This window comes from Salvelinus fontinalis, chromosome 17 (genome assembly GCF_029448725.1).
Source record: "Salvelinus fontinalis isolate EN_2023a chromosome 17, ASM2944872v1, whole genome shotgun sequence".
NCBI classification, from domain to species: Eukaryota; Metazoa; Chordata; class Actinopteri; order Salmoniformes; family Salmonidae; genus Salvelinus; species Salvelinus fontinalis.
Window position 1 is genome coordinate 39756417 of NC_074681.1, and position 25127 is coordinate 39781543.

Here is a 25127-nt window from a genome sequence, read left to right on the forward strand (position 1 = left end):
GTTTATCTATTCAATAGGTCAGATCGTCGCATTCTATGAGAGAAAATAATATCCTCTCAAAGCGCTTTCAAATTGCGAGTGCCAGACAGAACAGAAATCATGCCCAGTCATTGTACAACATTCTTAATGCAGTTGCAGGAAAACACACCTCTGAAAAGAGGAGGATCACAGAGCTATTTAGTGTTACTACACTTATTTCTCAAATTCCCAAAATATGCGAACTGCACCATTTTAGAATCAGTGTTCTTCTTCTCTGGTATAATGGCGTTCACACACATTGAATGTGCATTCCGCCACCTACTGTATGGGTAGTAAACTGTATAGAACCAGAGTATATAGCAGCAGCAATGGTGCCAATGGCGTTGAATGCGTAGTGGAGACCGGGGCTGAATGTACCAGGTAGGCCTACATAATATTCACTCTACATGATCCTTGGCTGAGTGCCGACTGGGAATACAGATATGCATCTGTTGGTCACAGATACCTTTCTAAAAAAAAGGTTGAGGTGTGGATCAGAAAAACGGTCAGTATCTGGTGTGACCACCATTTGTCTCATGCAGCGCGACACTTCTTCTTTGCATAGAGTTGATCAGGCTGTGCGAAGTTGATGGATATTGTCCAGCACTGGAACACACGTTCGTACACGTCGATCCAGAGCATCCCAAACATGCTCAATGGGTGACATGTCTGAGTATGCAGGCCATGGAAGAACTGGGACATTTTCAGCTTCCAGGAATTGTGTACAGATCCTTGCTACATGGGGCCGTGCATTATCATGCTGAAACATGAGGTGATGGCGGCGGATGAATGGCATGACAATGGGCCTCAGGATCTCATCACAATATCTCTGTGCATTCAAATTTCCGTCGATAAAATGCAATTGTGTTCGTTGTCCATAGCTTAAAAACACACAAAAACAGTACATTCTCGGCGGCCCTGCAGCACCACAACCCAACACACCCCACTCAACTTTAGGATATTGGTGTGTTAGGCCAAGGCCAGAGTGACAACCAACAGTACGGCAGACCCCCAGGGCCAGGACTGAGCAGCCCAGCAGCAAGGGATTGCCTAAATAGGTATCGCCCCTGATGTGGGCATGTTTCCAATACAGACTCCTTTTGTCGTACTGTATTCCATATAAGGCCTCCAGACCGTATGAAAGTTGCCAGTATACCCATAATCTTGTAATAAATCAAATCTAGTGATACATAACTTGGCGGGTAGGAGCATTGTGCCAGTAACCGAAAGGTTGCTGGATCGAATTCCCGAGCTGACAAGGTCAAAATTTGTCGTTCTGCCCCTGAGCAAGGCAGTTAACCCACTGTTCCCCGGGCGCCGAAGACGTGGATGTCGATAAAGTCGGCCCTCCGCACCTCTCTGATTCAGAGGAGTTGGATTAAATGCGGAAGACACATTTCAGTTGAATGCATTCAGTTGTACAACTGACTAGTTATCCCCCTTTCCCCTTTCCCCCTTGACATTTATGCCGTCCATTGTGGGAGGATAACCAACCTTCCAGTTAATGGCAAAGCATTTCTTAGCTGCTATAAATGCTATGTTACACAGTTTCTTCTGATAACAGTCTCCAGCATCAACATTTCCAAGCAAACGAAAACCGGGAGAATCTGTAAACATGCTGAGATAAAAGAACATACTCTTTGCCAGAATTCAGCCAGCCTTCACAAGATCATAACATACAAATATGTCCCATGTGTTTTACACTTCCAGCAGAATAATACAATGTCTGAGTGCAGGATATTCAGTTTCACTGGCATATAGTACGTTCTATGGTCTCATCTGCAGTAATTTATGTCTTATGTCTTATATGAACATGATTGGGAATTCTATCATAGAGTATCTTTTCTTTCACTCAAGTATGACAATTATGTACTTTTCCAACCACTGCTGTATCATAACGTTTCATGACACTAAGTGTCAGGTAAATTGGTACCATTATATGTCTTGGTAAATGTAATTGTACCGGCTTACATTTACCAAGACACCAGCAGAGAGCAGCAGCAACCCATTTGAATGTACATTAAGTAGCCCTACAGTTTGTGATCTCAGAAGAAGGCATTTGAGCCACTCCACTCCCTAGGCTACATGCTAAACATGTAGCTATGCATAGTGAACTAGCTTTCAACCTATAGCCCATACTTTGTACTCTTTTACTTTTTAGGGGTTCACAGCTAAGCTGTATATTGCCTTAATTATTACAGGTTTTTTCTTTACATAGTCAAATAACTCAAGCATAGATTGGTAACTTTTTCTAATTTCGACATACAGAAACTGGCCAAAAAGAATGCCACTAATTGGCCAATAGGGGGTTCTGTTCTAAGCAGTCTCACTTAAACCCTCATATCCATCTGTCACGTTCCTGACCTGTTTTCCTTTGTTATGTATTTGTTTTAGTTGGTCAGGGCGTGAGTTGGGTGGGTTGGTCTAGGTTTCTATTTCTATGTGGGGTTTTTGTGTTCGGCCTGGTATGATTCTCAATCAGAGACAGGTGTGTATCGTTTGTCTCTGATTGGGAGTCATACTAAGGCAGCCAGGGTTTCACTGGTGTTTTGTGGGTGTTTGTTCTTGTGTCAGCGTTTGGGCTACACAGGACTGTTGCAGGTTAGTCACGTTTGTTGTTTTGTTAATTTGTAGTGTTTTGTTGGTTTGCCATTAAATCATGAATACTTACCAATCCGCATCTTGGTCCGATCCATGCTCCTCCTCGTCTGAGGAGGAGAACGACTACGACAACCTTTACACCATCACCCCGTTTTTATCTAGACTTGAAACTTTGTATGTAGGTGGTTTTCCTCATGGTGAAAAAATGTGCCTCAAGGACGCATAAGGTCCATCAGCATAGATTTTCCTCCATCTTGGACAATTTGGAAAACCTTTCCTCTCATGAACAATAAGTCCAAATGACACCAACTTTGGTATTAACAAAGTTTTAGAAAAACTAAGGGATTGGTTAAGAGATGGCTGAGTTATTGATAAATCAGGAAATCATTTAAATCCTTTGTAAATCCACTCCACAATGGCCTATCAACTTGAAAAGTTTAGGGTCATCACAGACATTACCATAATGAATCATGTTAAGTTTGGCATTGATATCTTAAATTCACATTTCACATTTTGACTATGTAACATAATCCATAAAAGATCTTCTTCTCATTGACTAAAAGTCAGATTCACTTCAAATTTGGTCTTCACAATAGTCTTCACAATAGTCCTTAAAGAGTTGAGAAAATAACGTTGATGCATTCAAAGATGGCCACACTTTACCAGTAGATGCATATTAGCACACACGCTAATATACTACATTATGCAAAAAATCTTCTTCTCATGAACCATAGGATCAAATTTGGAATGTATGCCCATGGTACATGTCTTAATTTAGTTTGAGGGAAACTAAGTTATTGGTCAAAAGTTGGCTGAGTTATTGACAAATCAAAAATCAGTTATTAAGTGTCAATTTAAACCACTGGAAATCCACTCCACAGCGGCCTATCAAACTTGTCATCGCTATCATGGATGGGCCTAAGATGAACAACACCGAATTTGTATTGATAATACAAACAAGAAATGCTCAAAATCATCTGCAATCATCTTCACCTCATGAACCCCACATGAGATTCACTCCAGATGTTGTGTTTAGACATAACATCAGTCTTTAATGGTTTTGAGAGAAAAAAAGTAGCTGCATTCAAAAATGTCCGCACTGTACCTATAAATGCACGTTAGCATATTCTAATGTAAAAGTATTAAAAATGTTAACCATAATCCAGATTGACTGCAGATTTGGTATATACACTACCGGTCAAACGTTTTAGAACGCCTACTCCTTTAAGGGCTTTTCTTTATTTTTACTATTTTCTACATTGTAGAGTAATTGTGAAGACATCAAAACTATGAAATAACACATATGGAATCATGTAGTAACCAAAAAAGTGTTAAACAAATCCAAATATATTTTAGATTTTTCAAATAGCCACCCTTTGCCTTGATGACAGCTTTGCACACGCTTGGCATTCTCTCAACCAGCTTCATGAGGTAGTCACCTGGAATGCGTTTCAATTAACAAGCGCACCTTAAAAGTTTATTTTCGGAATTTCTTTCCTTAATGCGTTTGAGCCAATCAGTTGTGTTTTGACAAGGTAGGGGGGTATACAGAAGATAGCACTATTTGGTAAAATACCAAGTCCATATTATGTGAAGAACAGCTCAAATAAGCAAAGACAAATGACAGTCCATCATTACTTTAAGACATGAAGATCAGTCAATACGGAACATTTCAAGAACTTTGAAAGTTTCTTCAAGTGCAGTTGCAAAAACCATCAAAAGCTATGACGAAACTGGCTCTCATGAGGAACACCACAGGAATGGAAGACCCAGAGATACCTCTGCTGCAGAGGAGAAGTTCACTATAGTTACCAGCCTCAGAAATTGCAGCCCAAATAAGTGCTTCACAGAGTTCAAGTAACAGACACATCTCAACATCAACTGTTCAGAGGAGACTGTGTGAATCAGGCCTTCATGGTCGAATTGCTGCAAAAAAAACACTACTAAAAGACACCAATAATAAGAAGAGACTTGATTGGGCCAATAAACACGAGCAATGGACATTAGACTGGTGGAAATCAGTTCTTTGGTCTGATAAGTCAACATTTGACATTTTTGGCTCCAACCGCCATGTCTTTCTGAGACGCAAAGTAGGTGAATGGATGACCTCCGCATGTGTGGTTCCCACCGTGAAGCATGGAGGAGGAGGTGTGATGGTGTGGGGGTGCTTTGCTGGTGACACTGTCTGTGATTTATTTAGAATTCAAGGCACTCTTAACCAGCATGGCTACCACAGCATTCTGCAGCGATACACCATCCCATCTGGTTTGCGCTTAGTGGGACTATCATTTGTTTTTCAACAGGACAATGACCCAACAGACATCCAGGCTGTGTAAGGGCTATTTGACAAAGAAGGAGAGTGATGGACTGCTTTATCAGATGACCTGGCCTCCACAATCCCCCGACCTCAACCCAATTGAGATGGTTTGGAATGAGTTGGACCGCAGAGTGAAGGAAAAGCAGCCAATAAGTGCTCAGCACATGTGGGAACTCCTTCAAGACTGTTGGAAAAGCATTCCTCATGAAGCTGGTTGAGAGAATGCCAAGATTGTGTAAAACTGTCATCAAGGAAAGGGTGGCTACTTTGAAGAATCTAAAATCCAAAATATATTTTGATTTTTTTAACACTTTTTTGGTTACTACATGATTCCATATGTGTCATTTCATTGTTTTGATGTCTTCACTATTATTCTACAATGTAGAAAATAGTACAAATAAAGAAACCCCTTGAATGACTAGGTGTGTCCAAACTTCTGACTGGTACTTTATATACAGTGGGGAGAACAAGTATTTGATACACTGCCGATTTTGCAGGTTTTCCTACTTACAAAGCATGTAGAGGTGTGTAATTCTTATCATAGGTACACTTATCATAGGTACACACCTGTGAGAGACGGAATCCAAAACCAAAATCCAGAAAATCCCATTGTATGATTTTTAAGTAATTCATTAGCATTTTATTGCATGACATAAGTATTTGATCACCTACCAACCAGTAAGAATTCCAGCTCTCACAGACCTGTTAGTTTTTCTTTAAGAAGTCCTCCTGTTCTCCACTCGTTACCTGTATTAACTGCACCTGTTTGAACTCGTTACCTGTATAAAAGACACCTGTCCACACACTCAATCAAACAGACTCCAACCTCTCCACAATGGTCAAGACCAGGGAGCTGTGTAAGGACATCAGGGATAAAATTGTAGACCTGCACAAGGCTGGGATGGGCTACAGGACAATAGACAAGCAGCTTGGTGAGAAGGCAACAACTGTTGGCGCAATTATTAGAAAATGGAAGTTCAAGATGATGGTCAATCACCCTCGGTCTGGGGCTCCGTGCAAGATCTCACCTCGTGGGGCATCAATGATCATGAGGAAGGTGAGGAATCAGCCCAGAACTACACGGCAGGACCTGGTCAATAACCTGAAGAGAGCTGGGACCACAATCTCAAAGAAAACCATTAGTAACACACTACGCCGTCATGGATTAAAATCTTGCAGCGCACGCAATGTCTCCCTGCTCAAGCCAGCGCATGTCCAGGCCCGTCTGAAGTTTGCCAATGACCATCTGGATGATCCAGAGGAGGAATGGGAGAAGGTCGTGTGGTCTGATGAGACAAAAATAGAGCTTTTTGGTCTAAACTCCACTCGCCGTGACTGGAGGAAGAAGAAGGATGAGTACAACCCCCAGAACACCATCCCAACCGTGAAGCATGGAGGTGGAAACATCATTCTTTGGGGATGCTTTTCTGCAAAGGGGACAGGACGACTGCACCGTATTGAGGTATCGCGAGATCTTGGCCAACAACCTCCTTCCCTCAGTAAGAGCATTGAAGATGGGTTGTGGCTGGGTCTTCCAGCATGACAACGACCCGAAACACACAGCCAGGGCAACTAAGGAGTGGCTCCGTAAGAAGCATCTCAAGGTCCTGGAGTGGCCTACCCAATAGAAAATCTTTGGAGGGAGCTGAAAGTCCGTATTGCCCAGCGACAGCCCCGAAACCTGAAGGATCTGGAGAAGGTCTGTATGGAGGAGTGGGCCAAAATCCCTGCTGCAGTGTGTGCAAACCTGATCAAGAACTACAGGAAACGTAGGATCTCTGTAATTGCAAACAAAGGTTTCGGTACCAAATATTAAGTTCTGCTTTTCTGATGTATCAAATACTTATGTCATGCAATAAAATGCAAATGAATGACTTAAAAATCATACAATGTGATTTTCTGGATTTTGGTTTTAGATTCCATCTCTCACAGTTGAAGTGTACCTATGATAAAAATTACAGACCTCTACATGCTTTGTAAGTAGGAAAACCTGCAAAATCGGCAGTGTATCAAATACTTGTTCTCCCCACTATATGTTTTTTTTTAAAGAAATCACCATCTCACAAACTGCATTGTGAAATATCGTCTGACTCATGAGAATGTTGGGTTGAATTTAAGAACGCTCAATGTCCAAATAATCAGTCAGTTCGTCATTGGTGGATGGAGACAGAATTGCAACAAATCTGTGAACTCTATTTGACTTTCTTTTTTTTTTTTTACAGCAGCCACCTATTATGAGTGAATTTGAAAGTAACTTCTGCCCACAGGTCTGAGTCAACATGAGTCTATTTCCACTGATCAGAGTGTGAGGCATTGTGAATATGTTGAGCTGCGTCATCATAAGGGGATGTGTCAATATAAAATTTCTTATGCATTTTGGATGTACACACCCTGCTGGATGTACACACCCTGGCTACTGAACCAATGTTCCACTTGGTTGTCCATGTATATTTGCTACTCTGTGGCTTCAAAGTCCTGCAGTGATGGCAGGGACAGCCACACCCAGTTCAGCTAACGTGAGTATATTTTAAGAACCTAACATCAGAAATTTGTTTGTCCAAAATGTGTTCACTGTTGGAATCGGGTTCTTAAGAAAAAAACGGCCACGTTCCAATACCATTACTAAGTATAGCATTTAGAATACATGCTCAATTCATTGCTTCATAATGAATGGTACGCTAGTGTGAATTTCTTGAATCAGAGCCAATGACTCCCTTGTTGTTGAAGCAGCCATGCCCAGTGAAGTGTCCGCTCTGCTGATCCAGCTCCTCCCTGGCAGGGCCAGTTGGTGATGAGTAGAGATCATTGACCTATATGTGAAGACTCACCAATGAGCACTCTACTGTGATTAATCAGAGCAGTGTCATACTGCAGTCAAGCCTCCAGGAGGCCTTGCTCCACGTGTCCCAGGGGTCAACTATAGGACAGGGTGCTTGAAACGTTGATTTAAAAGAAATCACTACTGTGTGTGTACCTCAGGGCCGGCCTTACCCTCGAAATAAAATATATTAAAATATTGATCATTTATTTGATCGAGACGCACGCCCAAAGGAAGATGCATCAATCTCAGATAAAGCTTCTGAGCGAGCGAAACAGCGCCCCTCTGTTTCTGTATGTGTAGACCATGTATCTAATGCTGTCTGGACCAAAAGAGTATGGCATGTCATAGTATTTCTGACCAGACAGCATCAGATACATGGGCTAAATATAGAGGGGCGCTGTTTTGCTCACTCGGATGCTTTCTCACGGTGACATACAGTAGTTTCAGCAGAGAGCAAGAGGCGAAGTGAGACGGTTCACTCTCAGCAAAATCTGATCTCTGGTTTCAGCCTCGCGAATTGGAAAGGAAGTTGGCAGATGCTGGCTTGCCCTAAAGTAAATTGACTTTTTTTGCCAAGATTATATTTACTCTTGTCTAAATAAAAACATTCAAAATACTTCACCAGAGAGCATGACTTAGACACAGAGGATCATTCGTTTTTTTTTTTTTTTAATTGCTGTGGATTCTTTCAAATTACAAGCGTATGCATATGCCTATTGGTGAATCCCGCAATTTGGGCAGCGAGCGTGGCAATATGTCTAGTTGATTGAGTTGCGGCTGGGAGTGAAAAGCATCTAAAATATATGTGAAGATAATGTGTCTTGAGTATTATTAAAAATGAGCATCAAGAAGAGGAAGGCTGTGTGGCGAAGAAATTGTGTCTCTCTCAAGAATGCACGCACTCAGCCCTCCAGAATGCGCTCGTTTGTCTCCCGCCAATTCTTGCCCATTCATTGTTTCATTGTGTGAATTGTTTGCCCTTTGATGGTTTCTTTTGTATCAATTCCCTATTATATATGTCACCAGTAGGCCAAGTAAATGTACCATTAATCCTTTTTCATTTGGTTACATACATTTGTGTTAATGAATGTATTATTTACCGTCCTATACCATTCTCATTTTCATAGTGGAAACGTTGTTTGCAGAATTCACAACCTGCTACACTTGTGAGAAACAAGTTTTAGTTAATTTCATAACCATTAAGAGTTTTGTCAATCTTTTCGGTGTCTTTTGTTTGGAGTGCTCCATGATCAATGAGCATGCTTCTGGTTTCTCTGTCCTGATAACATTGAGGGACCAAGCGGTCTGAGCATGCATAGAAGTAGACCTACCTGGCCTCCTGCATGCAAATGTGAGAAAGTGACCATTTGGAAATGTCTGATTGTTTTAACTCACCACATCCACCACTAATAAAGTGAGCTTCCCAGTAATTTTTTCCTTCACCTCACACATTGCTAACGAAGTCTGTTTTTTTTTTAACATCCATTGCAAATGATAGTTCCTCAGTATTTAAATTTTTTTTTTTCAAAAACTCGGGGCCTCAATAATCACCAAGCCTCAGTATGAAAGAGCAAACTATTATAATCTAATGATCCCATATACCCAGTGGAAACACAAAAACAGCTGTCTGTCCCAAGCTTACTGGCACAGGAAAATGAGGGCCTGGAATAGGCTAGTTGATAAAATGTTGCAAGTTCGCTAGAGACAGTTTGGAGCTGGATCCAGTTGATGATTTGATACGACGTTGCACTTCACTAGCAATAACTCAAAGGAAGAGACAGGAGAGATGAATTAGACTGAAAGAACCAGAATTTTCATCAGGAAATTCTCAACTGTTTTTATTTGTCGGCTTTATGTATTTTACTTAGTTGACGATGGAAGTTATATCCTTGCTGTCCCCAGTCCACCTGGCCTTGCTGCTGTTCCAGTTTCAACTGTTCTGCCTGCGGTTATGGAACCCCTACCTGTCCCAGACCTGCTGCTTTCAACTCTTAATGATCAGCTATGAAAAGCCAACTGACATTTATTCCTGATTATTATTTGACCATGCTTGTCATTTATGAACATTTTGAAAATCTTGGCTCTCTCTAATTCTCTCCTTCTCTCTTTCTTTCTCTCTCTCGGAGGACCTGAGCCCTAGGACCATACGTCAGGACTACCGGACATGATGACTCCTTGCTGTCCCCAGTCCACCTGGCCTTGCTGCTATTCCAAATTCAACTGTTCTGCCTGCGGTTATGGAACCCCTACCTGTCCCAGACCTGCTGTTTTCAACTCTTAATGATCGGCTATGAAAAGCCAACTGACATTTATTCCTGATTATTATTTGACCATGCTTGTCACTTATGAACATTTTGAACATCTTGGCCATGTTCTGTTATAATCTCCACCCGGCACAGCCAGAAGAGGACTGGCCACCCCTCATAGCCTGGTTCCTCTAGGTTTCTTCCTAGGTTTTGGCCTTTCTAGGGAGTTTTTCCTAGCCACTGTGCTTCTACACCTACATTGCTTGTTGTTTGGGGTTTTAGGCTGGGTTTCTGTACAGCACTTCGAGATATTAGCTGATGTACGAAGGGCTATATAAAATAAACTTGATTTGATTTGATATGCCTACTGTTGCATTGGCCTATAGGCTATATTTGAGTTATATGCGCTCATAAGAGGTCCAAGTGAAAAAACGTCCCTGCCTATGGATATCAAAGGCCCATCCAACTGATTCGTTCTGGCGCAGGCCCTGGTGTACCTAACATTGATATCTATTTGATAATAAAAACAAAACAAAAAAAGGTATTACCAGACATTTTGACGTTTTCTTTATATTCAAATCCCATTACCCGGCCATCCACAATAAGTAAACATTTTCCACCTCCTTGTCATGTTTGTGAAAAGGCTTTTGAGATGAGATGCAAAAGGTCAACAGTTCAGTTGAAGAACATTCAAACATTTTGGAACATTAAGGATTTTGTAAAAATGTCTCTAAAATTTTAGAAAAAGCTGTTGCGCAGCAACTCACTGCCCTCCTGAAGGCAAACAATGTATACGAAACGCTTCAGTCTGGTTTTAGACCCCATCATAGCACTGAGACTGCACTTGTGAAGGTGATAAATTCCCATTTATGGCGTCAGACCAAGGCTCTGCATCTGTCCTTGTGCTCCTAGACCTTAGTGCTGCTTTTGATACCATCAATCACCACATTCTTTTGGAGAGATTGGAAACCCAAATTGGTCTACACGGACAAGTTCTGGCCTGGTATATATCTTATCTGTCGGAAAGATATCAGTTTGTCTCTGTGGATGGTTTGTCCTCTGATAAATCAACTGTAAATTTCGGTGTTCCTCAAGGCTCCGTTTTAGGACCACTATTGTTTTCACTATATATTTTACCTCTTGGTGATGTCATTCGTAAACATAATGTTAACTTTCACTGCTATGCGGACGACACATAGCTGCACATTTCGATGAAACATGGTGAAGCCCCAAAATTGCCCTCCCTGGAATCCTGTGCTTCAGACATGAGGAAGTGGATGGCGGCAAATGTTCTACTTTTAAACTCGGACAAAACAGAAATGCTTGTTCTAGATCCCAAGAAACAAAGAGAACTTCTGTTGAATCTGACAATTAATCTTGGTTGTACAGTCGTCTCAAATAAAACTGTGAAGGACCTCGGCGTTACTCTGGACCCTGATCTCTCTTTTGACAAACATATCAAGACTGTTTCAAGGACAGCTTTTTTCCATCTACGTAACATTGCAAAAATCTGAAACTTTCTGTCCAAAAATGATGCATAAAAATTAATCCATGCTTTTGTCACTTCTAGGTTACACTACTGCAATGCTCTACTTTCCGGCTACCCAGATAAAGCACTAAATAAACTTCAGTTATGTCACGTTCCTGACCTTATTTCCCTCGTTTTGTATTTATTTAGTATGGTCAGGGCGTGAGTTGGGGTGGGCAGTCTATGTTATACGTTTCTATGTTTAGGTTTGTTTGTTTGGCCTAATATGGTTCTCAATCAGAGACAGGTGTTTGTCATTGTCTCTGATTGGGAGCCATATTAGGGTAGGCTGTTTTCACTGGTTGTTTGTGGGTGATTGTTGCTGTGTCTGTGTTTGTTCGCCACACTGTACTGTTTCGTTCGTTTGTTCCTGTTCGTGCGTTCATGTTTTATATGTTCTCAAGTTCAGGTCTGTTCACGTCGTTTATTGTTTTGTAGTTTGTTCAAGTGTTTTTTTCGTCTTCATTTAATAAACGATAGCATGTATTCAAACCACGCTGCGCTTTGGTCCGATCCTTGCTCCTCCTCAGACGAGGAGGAAGACGAACGTCACAAGTTAGTGCTAAACACGGGTGCAGAATCTTGACTAGAACCAAAAATGTTATCATATTACTCCAGTGCTAGCCTCTCCAAGGCAAGGGCTGATTTCAAGGCTTTACTGCTAACCTACAAAGCATTACATGGGCTTGCTCCTACCTATCTTCTCAATTTGTCCTGCCGTACACACCTACACATACGCTACGGTCACAAGACGCAGGACTCTTTACTGTCCCTAGAATTTCTAAGCAAACAGCTGGAGGCAGGGCTTTCTCCTATAGAGGTAAATTTTTATGGAATGGTCTGCCTATCCATGTGAGAGACGCAGACTCGGTCTCAACCTTTAAGTCTTTACTGAAGACTTATCTCTTCAGTAGGTCATATGATTGAGTGTAGTCTGGCCCAGGAGTGTGAAGGTGAACAGAAAGGCACTGGAGCAACAAACCGCCCTTGCTGTCTCTGCCTGGCTGGTTCCCCTCTCTCCACTGGGATTCCCTGCCTCTAACCCTATTACAGGGGCTGAGTCACTGGCTTACTGGTGCTCTTCCATGCCGTCCCTAGGAGGGGTGCGTCACTTGAGTGGGCTGAGTCACTGACGTGATCTTCCTGTCCGGGTTGGCGCCACCTCTTGGGTTGTGCCGTGAGGGAGATCTTCGTGATCTATACTCGGCCTTGTCTCAGGATGGTAAATTGGTGGTTGAAGATATCCTTCTAGTGGTGTGGGGGCTGTGCTTTGGGAAAGTGGATGGGGTTATATCCTGCCTGTTTGCCCTTATCCGGGGGTATCGTCGGACGGAGCCACAGTGTCTCTCGACCCCTCCTGTCTCAGCCTCCAGTATTTATGCTGCAGTAGTTTATGTGTCGGGGGGCTAGGGTCAGTCTGTTATATCTGGAGTATTTCTCCTGTCTTATCCGGTGTCCTGTGTCAATTTAAGTATGCTCTCTCTAATTCTCTCTCTTTCTCTCTTTCTTTTTCTCTTTCTTTCTTTCTCTCGGAGGACCTGAGCCCTAGGATCATGCCTCAGGACTACCTGGCCTGATGACTCCTTGCTGTCCCCAGTCCACCTGGTCGTGCTGCTGCTCCAGTTTCAACTGTTCTGCCTGAAACCTTGATTAGCCAAATTATGTTCTCTTGGCACAATAAAGGCAAACATTACATTGTTTCTCATTTGTATGGTATACACTGAGTACACCAAACATTAGAAACACCTTCCTAATATTTAGTTGCACCCTTAGAGCCAAAACAACAAAACATGTGTCACTGTATACTTTTTGAGCTCACTGTAGATGACAAAACACTAGCACATCAATGAAGGATCAACTATTAAATAACTTTTTCCAGAGTTTGATAAGTCTATTCAAGGTACATAACAAACAACCGCCTGGCCGGGTTTACTCAAACCCTTTTCTCACAATAAAAAGATAAAACATTCTCGATTTCTTCATCGCACTATGAGTTTGTCCAAATAAGTCCTGTTTATAGATCACGTAACCCTAAAAAGGAACCAGTGTCTTCTCCTTTTCTGGCTAAAATGACAGACAAGACCTTTCTCTCTCACTCTCAGCGAGAACATCAGTGCTGATGTTCAGTTACATTGGGTAACTGAACATCAGCTACTGTTCCGAAGCTCTGTTCTGCAGAACTGATTTCGCAAGAAAGTGCAGCCATGGGAGTGGTACAGTCCAGTCATCTTATAGTGGCTGTAATAGGCCTATTGGTAGTTGAGTTACAAGCAGTCCATGGTCAGCTGGTGCTGCAACAGAAGGGTTTTATGTGGGCCTAAGTACAATAAATGGCTGTACAAATATAAGTACATTTGAAAAAAAACTAGGACTTGCCAAATATATCGGAAATAGCTGAGACGGTGTCGCGATCAAGCAAAACCTAGATCTTTGTGACACATTGACCAGACTTTTTACACCTATTTGCAGAAAGACGAGCGGAGAGACATAATTTATTCTCAGAGCAAACCTCTCTGCCAAAACAAAGATTTGAGTGCATCAGTGAATGTATTCCTATTAGTGTATTCGTGCATGTGCGTGTTATGTCCATGTGTTTGTATGGTAAAGATTTTTTTTTTTTATTGCTATCCAAACAAGTAAAACATCTCATCAATGTCAACAACAAGCAAAAGGTCCTGATGTTCTGTTAAGAATGCTTTTAATGATGGAGACCACCGCTAACATGATCAATACCAAGACGACAGCCAAGTGCATCAGAAAACCAAGCGGAGCGTGTGGTTGAACCCTGACCTCTAAGCAACAAAGTCCAGCATGCTCCTAAACAGGGGCACAATAACTAGGAAATTCTGAGTAGATTTTCACACGTCTGCTTCCATGATTCCTAGTATTTGCCCATTTTGGATCATTTACACCCAGAAGCTGTCCTGGCGTCTTGCTAAAGAGGGGTCTTGTTGATCAGTAAGATCGTCGAGGGTCTCCTTTTCTGAGGTGATGATTTGTAAATTGTTTATAGCATTCAACAAGTCCAGGAGAGAGCATTTTTGTATTGTCAAGAACTCAAACACTAAAAATGTTGCCGTAAAATAGACAAATAGGACTACTGTAGCTTTATACCTGTACAGCTTAAGGAAAATATACACAAGTTGTATATTTTGAAAGCCACATTTGTCCACTTTCTTGACTTAATCTGTCTTGCTTCATAGTCTCTTAACATTGAATATGGGGAAACCTCAACAAAAGAAGAAGGGTGAGTGATTTATAGAGAAACTGTAAAGATTCAAATAATCACACTGATTCAAAGAAATAACAGTGGGAGATGAAACTAGACAAGGTGTGGACAGAAGGGGCCTGTAGGGTATTTTTTTCCTCATAGCCACTAATTTAATAGTTTTGATGACAAAATTTGAAGGAAAAACAAGATGTTTACCCTGAAAGAATAACTGTCTTGCTGTTTTGTTTCGACTGGAACACAGTAAGTCATGCATCGTGCTGCCATTTGGGCAGCTGGGGGTTCGGTCAGATTTGGCTTGCCGTTTCCATTGGGCTGTGGTTGAACGAGGGGAGCCTGTGGGTGAAGTTAAAGTAAGATCAGATTGTGTGTGTATGTGTGTGTGTGTGTTTCTTTAGCCATTCACGTTTGTGTGGTTTGTGTGAGTGGGCCAGAGGAGGAACTTGTGAAATTGTGATAGTGTCATGTGGTTTTTATAGAGATGTCTCAACACTGTGGAGGCTTCACAACAGGCTCTGCTCACTGGATGATTCCAACCCCCCTGATCTACTTTTGTCTGCTTGATTTAGGGAGACTATTTTGATATACTGAATATAGCTAAATATTCTATGGTAAATTGGGCAAGAATTCAAACTTCCTTAAATTAAGTTGCATGAGATTCAAAATGGACTGTGGGGGCTCACAGTCAAGAAGATTCTGTTGAAAACTTTCAGGGCCGGATTCCCGGACCAAGATTAAGCCTAGTCCTGGATTTAACAGCACTTTCAATGGAGAATCTACATTTAGCTTGCTTTTTAGTCTAGGTGTAACAGGCTTAATCTGCGTCTGGGAAACCTACCCTCAAATAACTAACATATTGCACAGTAAAGTATTTTTGAATAGGCTCTTTTGAACTGAAACACTGTCTTCTTGAAGATTCACATGTACGTGGTGTTGAAGCGACCGCCCTGCACACGAAAAGTTCTATATTAATATCTAGGAACAGCAGTCACATACTTTCTCACTGTGCACATATATGGGTTGAAGAACTTAAGCTTGAGCAGCAGAAATAGACTGGTGGTTCAGAGACGCAAGCCAAAGCCTACGTTTATTTCTATAGCATGTTTGAGAAAGTTGAAAGAAAAAAAACACAAGCTGTTATCACGGCGATTCTTTGCAGCTATTTCAATCATGTGTTTGTGCTAAGAGACTGTAGCGTATACCATCAAGATCTCTGTATGGTGAAGAAATAAAAGAGCTTGGCTGACCTGCCACAGCAGCACTGATGGTGCTTGCTCTGCTCTGTTGCTGGTTTCCTGTTCTGTCTCAGAGAGTTTACACTCTCCAATTCCTCGGATAGATACAGGACATCATCAAAGGTATGTGGACACCTGCTCGTCGAACATCTCATTCCAAAATCAAAGCCATTAATGTGGAGTTGCTCCCTTCATTGCTGCTATAACAGCCTCCACTCTTATGGGAAGGCTTTCCACTAGATGTTGGAACATTGCTGCGGGGACCTGCTTCCATTCAGCCACAAGAGCATTAATGAGGTTGGTAACCGATGTTGAGCGATTAGGCCTGGCTCGCAGTCTGCGTTACAATTCATCCCAAAGGTGTTCGGTGGGGTTGAGGTTAGGGCCCTGTGCTGGCCAGTCTTCCACACCGATCTTGACAAACCATTTCTGTATGGACCTTGCTTTGTGCACGGGGGCATTGTCATGCTGAAACAGGAAAGGACCTTCCCCAAACTGTTGCCACAAAGTTGGAAGCACAGAATTGTCTATAAAGTCATTGTATGCTGTAGCGTTAAGATTATCCTTCACTGGAACTAAGGAGCATAGCCCAACCCATGAAAAACAGCCCCAGACCATTATTCCTCCTCCACCAAACTTTACAGTTAGCACTATGCATTCAGGCAGGAAGCGTTCTACTGGCATCCACCAAACCCAGATTCGTCCGTCGAACTGCCAGATGGTGAAGCGTGATTCATCACTCCAGAGAACACATTTACACTGCTCCAGAATCCAATGGCAGCGAGCTTTACACCACTCCAGCCAACACTTGACTTTGCGCATAGTGATCATAGGCTTGTGTGCGGCTCCTCGGCCATGGAAACCCATTTCATGAAGCTCCCGACAAACAATTGTTGTGCTGAATTTGGTAGTGAGTGTAACAACCTAGGACAGACCATTTTTACCCGCTTCAGCACTAGGCAGTCCCGTGTGGCCTACCACTTTGTGGCTGAGCCGTTGTTACTCCTAGACGTTTACACTTCACAATAACAGCACTTACAGTTGACCGTGACAGCTCTCGCAGGGAAGAAATTTGACAAACTGACTTGTTGGAATGGTGGCATCCTATGACGGTGCCACGTTGAAAGAAACTGAGCTCGTCAGTACAGGCCAGAGTGTGGGCCTTATTGTATTTGATGCTCTGATCTTGTGAATTTTTTGTGCAATGCAGACACACCATGTTAAGTCTGCACAGAACTGTACATGTCAAGCTATTTGTCTAATCAGTCTCATTCTCAAGACCCTAAAAGGCACATTTAGGTAAATCCTCCGCTGAGGAAAGGGAAAGGGTGTGGGATATTTCTCTCCAGATACTCTGGATGCAGATAAAACTTCAGGGAAACAAAAACTCTGAAGATTAAACAGATTTCACAAACCCGGGTTCAAATAGTAGTTGTTATGTTTTCTTTCAAGTCTTTTGAGTGTTTGATTAAGTCTGTCTGGAGTGCCAGATGGCGAGGTTTGCACTTGGGTCTATTCCATTGGTTCCATTTCACCAGGCAAGCTCAATCAAGCCAACTAAATTATTTGAACCTAGGTCTGATATCAAATCCATAAAGGGAAACAATGAAGGCCACAATTGCCCTGCTCTGTGTGTAAGAGTAGGCATGGGTGGAACTAGTGACAGTCCTTCTGGCTTTAACGGTGGAAGCCCTCATGCCCGTGAACGGCCACCTGTAGGAAAAGTGAAAACCAGGAGAGAAGACAACAATGGGCTATTCATTTCAGTAAAGATGCCTGGTCAATTAAGTACACAAATAGTACAGATAATGAATGGATACGAGATCCATTTAAAGGAATGTGTAGGACCTGTCTGAAATTACACAGCTTCTGTGTGGGCAGTGGCACTGTCACAGCTAAGGATGAGTCTAGCCAGGCTAGGTCTAATATTGGAAACATAATTACAAACGCACAGCCCCACCTTGAGCTGTAAATAGACAAACAGAGTAAAATTGGGATATGACTTGGAGCATGGTTTCTCTGTGGGAATTTTTAAATTATGATTCATTGGGTGTTGTTGGTAATGAAAGAGGATTTATAAATTTGCTCTAACACTAAATCAAATTGGTTAAAGCCATTTCATATGACTTGATTTTCAAACAAGGTAGGACAATTGAAATAGGTGTACAAATGATTAAAATAGACTTCATGTCATGGCTATTAGCGATAAGGCCAAATAATCAATGTCTATCTGCTGAAAGTTGTGAAAAAAATCGGACTTTCATGAAGTTCTCAGTTAATTAAGGGTCATGACAGCCGCTATGTTCAGATGAGAGAGGGGGGGCGCTGTGAGCTGAGTCTATGTGGATATTGTGTACAGTAAGGTCTCCATGCATCAGACATGAAATAACAATTATTATATATTTTTTAAATGTGACTGAAGTCGTTTTGTTTCTTGACAAGTGTAATAATATAATAACTGTTAATGCCTCGTTGTGTACGTGGTTGAGTGTCAAATGTTTTAGGGTAAAGAATGAAATTACTTTTTGTGGAGGAAATATGCTACACAGAAGAGATGATCAATTAATAAAAGTTGCAATGTAGGCTGTGGGAGATGTTATTTGTAACTCAAATTGCCCTCTCAAAAGAAACAAAAAAATCTAAGCGCAGTTAAGCAATTTCGGCTGTTCGGTATCGAGCATGTGTTCCAACTTTACCTTTCTCAAGTTGTTCTACAGGTACAACCAACAACGTTATTCCTACATGGCCGAGAAATCGATATCACTTTGCTTTCAGACAATTTTGAACACGGAATTCCTCGCAATGATTTCATTTGAAGCGTTCTGATGTCTGAAATAGGCTAAATGACAACATCTCAGTTCACTCCGACATTGTTTTATCAGGGAGATCCTACTGAAATCATAATCTTGCATTTGGATATTGAGAGATTGAGAGAATATTTAGTTATTGACTTAGTCTTGTTCTGTTCAATGTTCTCTACCTATATAGTACTGTAACGACCCTGGGTTTATAAGCGCGGATATCGACTCTGCCGCTTGAGCATGCTTTTGCGGCACAGTCGATAGCGCGCCGGACCTCGGGCTAGAAGGTCGAGGGTTCGAGACCTGCTCCCTGCCTGTTTCATTACAGTACTCTAAATACGCCAATTTAATGTTAAGTTAAAAAATAATACGATTTTTTTTAAATGGCTCACACCATTCAAACCAATGAGGGATCGGGAACATTAAAGTCAGTCATCTCAGAATCATCTTTTTGCAGATGGAATCTTACAGTCCCAAGCTCTTGATATGATACATTTGGACGAAGTTATTGGATCTATCCGAGTGAATGAGCCAGCACGTTAACTGACAAATGCTCTTGTAAGGGATACCTCATGTCCGCATTTGCAGGCTGCTTCAAGGAGAGGGACAGTCACGTGTGTCATTAATGGGATATCATCGCAGGTGAGCTCTGAGGAGAGAAGGTATCGCAGGATCCGCTTACATCGACATGGGCCTTGTGGAAGGGAGGGTTGGGGGCATAACAGTCACAAATAGTCTAAATATTCCACATTATAGCGTAGTCAAGGGGAAGTTCCAGTAAGTTTATAACGATTTTAACCCGCCAACCACGGTAAAATATATACCATATAGAATCATGTCATCTGAACCAACGCAAATGTCACCTGCCATTAAAGGAAACAACTATATGTTCTCTAAATTATATTTTTAGAAAATATAATAAGTTGTGGTTTACAATCACAAACGGAGACCGTGGGGGGCAGTGGTCCCTTTGGCCACCTGCCTCACATGCTCACAAAACCTTGTAAACGCGCAGGTGCCTTTTCAACCAATGGTGTTCAAATCTTTCCGGAGATAAAATAGGCGGTGTGGACGGAGAGGATTTCATCACAAGTGACCAGGGACCTTGAGAGTCACGCAGCGAACAGTAACCATGCCGAGGTCATTTTTGGTGAAGAGTAAACGGGCACATAGCTACCACCAACCCCGATACCTGGATGATGAGTACATAAGACTGGATACTAATGTATCCCTTATATGCGCAGGTGCGTCCATTTATGATGCTGCAGTGCTTTGAATAAGTGTCATGCGTAATTGTTATCCATTAGCCTTTACGCACACAAGGAATAATTAGCCTACGTTTGTTTTAAAAACCTACCTGTAATGATACGATTCTCATTTCGCTAAATTCGCGTGGAATGTATTATGTTTCACTTTAGAATTCACAAATACAATATAAATCTGAGACGGATATTATGAGCTTGAACTAAGTGCTAATCTTTGCTTTCTCTGAGACTGTAGAGCGCAAACCGCAGGTTGAAGGGAGCTGTGACGCACAGGATGCTCATAAGCATGGCAAGCGTTCCCCCGAGTCCTATCTAGTGCGCACGGCTGACCTGTTCTCCACCTTCCCGCTGAGCTGCGAAGGCAACGTGTGCGACCGCTTCCCGGACTATGACTACTACTGGATGCGCCCTCCATCTCCATCTGCATCACAAGGTCTGTGTTTACAGTCTGTTGTGATGTCTATCTTTGCTCTGTCCTTGATCACCATTACGCATATGCGCAATGCATCTCCAGGCATGGTTATTTGAGAATGTCCCCCAGCTTTTAATATTTATCACTTTTCATCCTGTCCCATGGGGTTTTACCTGCATATAAAAGGGTGTATTATTGAGTCCTTATTGGCTATTTTCGTAAACAGTATATGGAAACGTGACTCATATAGTCCAAATGTTTTCCAGATTCGGAACAATGTTTCACTCCGTCAGTAGACAACGCTCAACCTTTCGCCATTCCATTCCGCCCTTATGCATGGACTACCTACTCTGGTTCCAAGCTCAGGCACCTTGTGCAGCGAACATACCAACACAATCTCTCCACAACTCTGGAGCCTGACACACAGATGGGTATCGATGGATCCGAGGATGGTGCCTCCAACTCCCCCATTTACGCACAGCGGGGCCCGCACACAGGATTTCACCGGGATTTAGGGCCTACGGTGTTCCCTACCTATAAAATGTGGGACGCCGACCAATTATACTCGGACCTCAAGGTCTCTAAAATCAAGTCTGAGTCCGATATCATCTGTTCCCGTATAGAACCAAGCAGATCGTACAAATGCATTAAGTGTTGCAAGGTAAGCCTATCCATACTCCTCCACCATAACGCATACTAAGGTAAATTGTTCGATTTGAATGAGATGGTTTCCACTAATAAAAACATTCGGCGTCAATCTGGTAGGTTTTTAACTATGATTGCTTTCATCTTCTCCAAAAGGTCTTCTCGACACCGCACGGGTTGGAAGTTCACGTCCGTCGGTCGCACAGCGGAGCACGACCCTTCACCTGTGGAATGTGTTGGAAAACATTTGGGCACGCAGTGAGCTTGGAACAACATAAAGCCGTTCACTCACAGGTAATTAGGGCTCAAATGCCTCCGTATTTGTAAAAAAACAACAAAACGAAATCCTAAATTGTAGATGGCAACAAGTCAGACTCTCATATACTTGACTTTCTCACATCTTACCTGATTCTCAGGAGAGGAGCTTCGACTGCAAAATCTGTTGCAAAAGCTTCAAGCGATCGTCCACGCTGTCCACGCACCTGCTCATCCACTCGGACACGCGCCCCTACCCCTGTCAGTACTGCGGGAAGAGATTCCATCAGAAGTCGGACATGAAGAAACACACCTTCATCCATACAGGTGAGAGATTACGCTCCCGCCACAAAAAATACGATCATTATTTAAAAAAAAATGATATACACCGTTTTGTATTAGCCTATTATTCAAAAGTGTCAACCAAACAAAAAGTTAACATATTAAGTTTCTAAGTCGGACAATTGCGAGAATAACAGCACATCAATATTGAGAGCTCAAATGGACACGTATAATTACGCACGAAAACAGTCACAACACTTCAATATGGAGAACTCAAATGGACACTTTCATAATGCAACGTGTTTGTTTACATTATCAGGTGAGAAACCGCACAAGTGCCAGGTATGCGGGAAGGCCTTCAGTCAGAGCTCCAACCTCATCACGCACAGCCGCAAGCACACCGGCTATAAACCGTTCTGCTGCGACCTCTGCGTCAAGGGATTCCAACGGAAAGTGGATCTGAGGAGGCACAAGGATACACAACATTGATTTAAATGATAAACTGAACAGCAAAAATTGTGTGGAGGATACTAGTATTGTTAATAGGCCAAATTGTCTTTAACATTTTACACAACATAAAATACACGATTTAGAAGTGTTGGTTGTGATGCCCAACTAGGCCTATTTATAGTTGTGCTTATTAATTTTTCTTGTTTTCTTCCCTAGCAGAAAAAAACGATTAAATGCAATACTACTCAGCAATTTAATACCTAGTAGGCTATTTGTGAAAATGTCATATTAATCAATGCCCATTCTATTCCAGCTTAAATTATAACACTGTCACACTATAATTTTTAGTGTGTAACAAAATCCAATATACAATTTTAATGGCCCCTTATCTTTTGTAAAACATAAAAGGGCTTAAGTTCAAAAGTGCAGTAATCTAAACCAAACATGCTAAAATATGTATATTCTTAATAGGCCTGTCAGTGAGTTGAATGAAGGTGGTGCAGTGGAATTGTCAAAACCTTCTGTATCAACACATTCTTGAAATAAACAAGGGGGAAAAAATGAATAATCACACCAACAAAATTAACATATTTAACTCAAGGCCTACAAGCAAAATGCTTCAGAACTACTAGGATATGTCTGCATGATCCTAAAATGTTTGAATCAAATAAAATGATTCACGTTCATTTCCCATTCGTGCGAGCTACCTGGTCCAAAGCAAATATTATCAGACACACTTTGTTAACACACTTGGAACAGATGAAATGACATAAACTTCATGTTAAGGAAGTTGGGAGAAACAGCATCACTTTTATTGCACCATCCTCTTACAGTTAGGCAATATAGTCCACAACACATGACGTTTTTAGACAAAGTGTAAAACCTGAGTGTGATTTGATTTGGTTGTATAGAGGCACAGGGTTAAACATCAGAGGCTTGTCACTTTAAAGATTTGATTTAAACATTTACAGCATCAACAGATTCACTCAACTACGCACAAGTGTAAGAATTTATGTTTGAAAACAAGCCTATTCAGTGATACGGTATGCCTACACGGTCTTCATTTCAGAGAACTACAACCACATCGAGCACTGTACATTGCCCGGGAGAAGACGAAAGTCATTATTTGACTCTTAATTCTCAATAATAGAACACAATCAATCAAATAGAAATCAACAAAACCGAAAAAGCAACAAAGACAAGTAAAAAGGATAACCGGACTGACGTCTCCCCGCAGTTCTTATAAAAGGGGAAAATGTTGTCCAGAAGAAGAATACTTTCATTGATTTGTCTGCCGTTTCTCTGTGTGCTCGTGTGGACAGAGCTCTGCGGTTCTGAGTAGCTGGACCAGGCTCTGCAGGTCCTGGTCCAGCAGTAGGAGCTCCTGCATCAGAGTAGAGAGGTAATCGACTGAGGCCGGCCTCTCCAGGGCCTCCCGCACCACCGGGGACACCTCTGATAACCTGCAAAACAAACGCAACATGGTCAGGGAAAGAAGAAGAAGAAGTACAAGACTTCTAGATGGCAGTAGGGATAACGTGACCATTTTCAGAAATCTCATCAACAGCGAAATGCACATGTTTTTAAAGATTTCAGGGCACCACTGACCAGGATTTGGGAGCGACTGGAAATCCACCGCATTGCCTTGTGAACAGGTATAATGCTTTACGATGAGCTTATCACGCAACGTAAGACGTGTTCATAAGAGTCTCTCTCGTAGGCGTCTTATTACGGCCGCGTCTTAATGCTCAGGGCTAAGTAACAGACATTGTGAGTCAGTTGAAACCAAACTGCGCCTGAGAGCAGCGCCACTTTCAAATCGTTGTGAGCCGTCAGTTTCGTCAGCGTCTTACTCGATAGGGCGTGTTGCTTTACTAGTCAGCGACTACAGGACTGGATCAAGACCTCTTTAGTAGATCGGGTAATATTAGGTCAAGATAGCAGCACCCCCCCCCCCCCCCCATTTATTTTGACATCTATAAAATCAGGGGGGTGCACACAGTGGGTCTGCTAGGGGTGGGGTGGAATGTTTCCCAGGGCCTGCCTGTGTGTGTGTCGTCGTCCCTGGCTGCTGCATCACGGATCTGGTGGATGAGGTAAGGCAGAGAGGTGTCTGTGTGTACACAAACGGGAGCAGCATGGAACTGTCCCGCACAGCGCCTGCTAGGCTCACGCCCCTGCCCGGGGAAGTGGCACACACACACACATGCCACCTGGCACAGGGCAAACAACGCAAGGGCACGCAAACACTGTAGATTAGAGATGCCATAAACCAGAGAGTGCCATGTACTGTATACCGCACTGTGTGTGTATATATCAAAGGCCACCATAAACATGCATGCGCACACACACGTAAACCTTTGCGTTGCTGCATCTATGAGGGCCTGTGTATGCGTTTTTCAGAATAATGTACACATTCTATTCATTTGTTGATAAAAGAAATTATACTTTTTAACAGGTTGACTTCCACATTGTTTGAGATCTATCAAAGAGGACATCCAAAAGAACACACACTTCTCTGCCGTGCACCCTGGACACACACACACACAGATAAATCCCTCTAGGTAGGGTTTGTTGAGAGGGTGTTCCTCCAGGGATTTCTCTCTCTCTCCCTGGTTTCCTCTGTACTGATCCCACAGAGGCCTAGGCTCTCCAGCTGTTCCTGCAACAGGACAAACACACACAAGGGAAGGTGCACTTACAAATGGAGGAGCACCACCGCAATCAGGGTCCACTCTGGGCCTTTGTGGATGATGTTGGTGTTTGTAAATCTGCCATGGAAATAAAGAGACAGTACAGTAAAATAAATCATCTATAAAAAACAGCACAGGTTTTGAGAAGCTGAGAGAAATGAGTAGTGCCTTTAGGCCTGACAACACGATGATTCTCCATAAAACAAAAACAAGTCAAAATATCTGGCCTTTCCTTCAACTCGGCAGTCCAAATCACCATGAAGTCCAACCATATGTCAGAGACAAAATCATACAGACAAAACAATTATAGTTGATTGATATGACAGTTT

At 42.2% G+C, this 25127-nt stretch overlaps 1 protein-coding gene and 1 pseudogene across 2 annotated transcripts in view; one reads left to right on the forward strand and one right to left on the reverse strand.

The window, feature by feature from the left end:
• The first annotated feature begins 19896 nt into the window (after window positions 1–19896).
• LOC129813516 (zinc finger protein Gfi-1-like) lies at window positions 19897–22153 on the forward strand (annotated as a pseudogene).
• Window positions 22154–22886: 733 nt separating this feature from the next.
• The window catches only part of LOC129814355 (putative RNA polymerase II subunit B1 CTD phosphatase rpap2), a 30143-nt gene continuing 27902 nt past the window's right edge, over window positions 22887–25127 (reverse strand). For both annotated transcript variants that reach the window (XM_055867444.1, XM_055867445.1), the window contains 2 exons: window positions 24808–24876; window positions 22887–23568 (listed from right to left, as the gene is read on the reverse strand). In XM_055867444.1, the coding sequence (XP_055723419.1) occupies window positions 23385–23568; window positions 24808–24876 (253 nt within the window). In that variant the 3' untranslated portion in view covers window positions 22887–23384. The remainder of the gene's footprint in view (window positions 23569–24807; window positions 24877–25127) is intronic.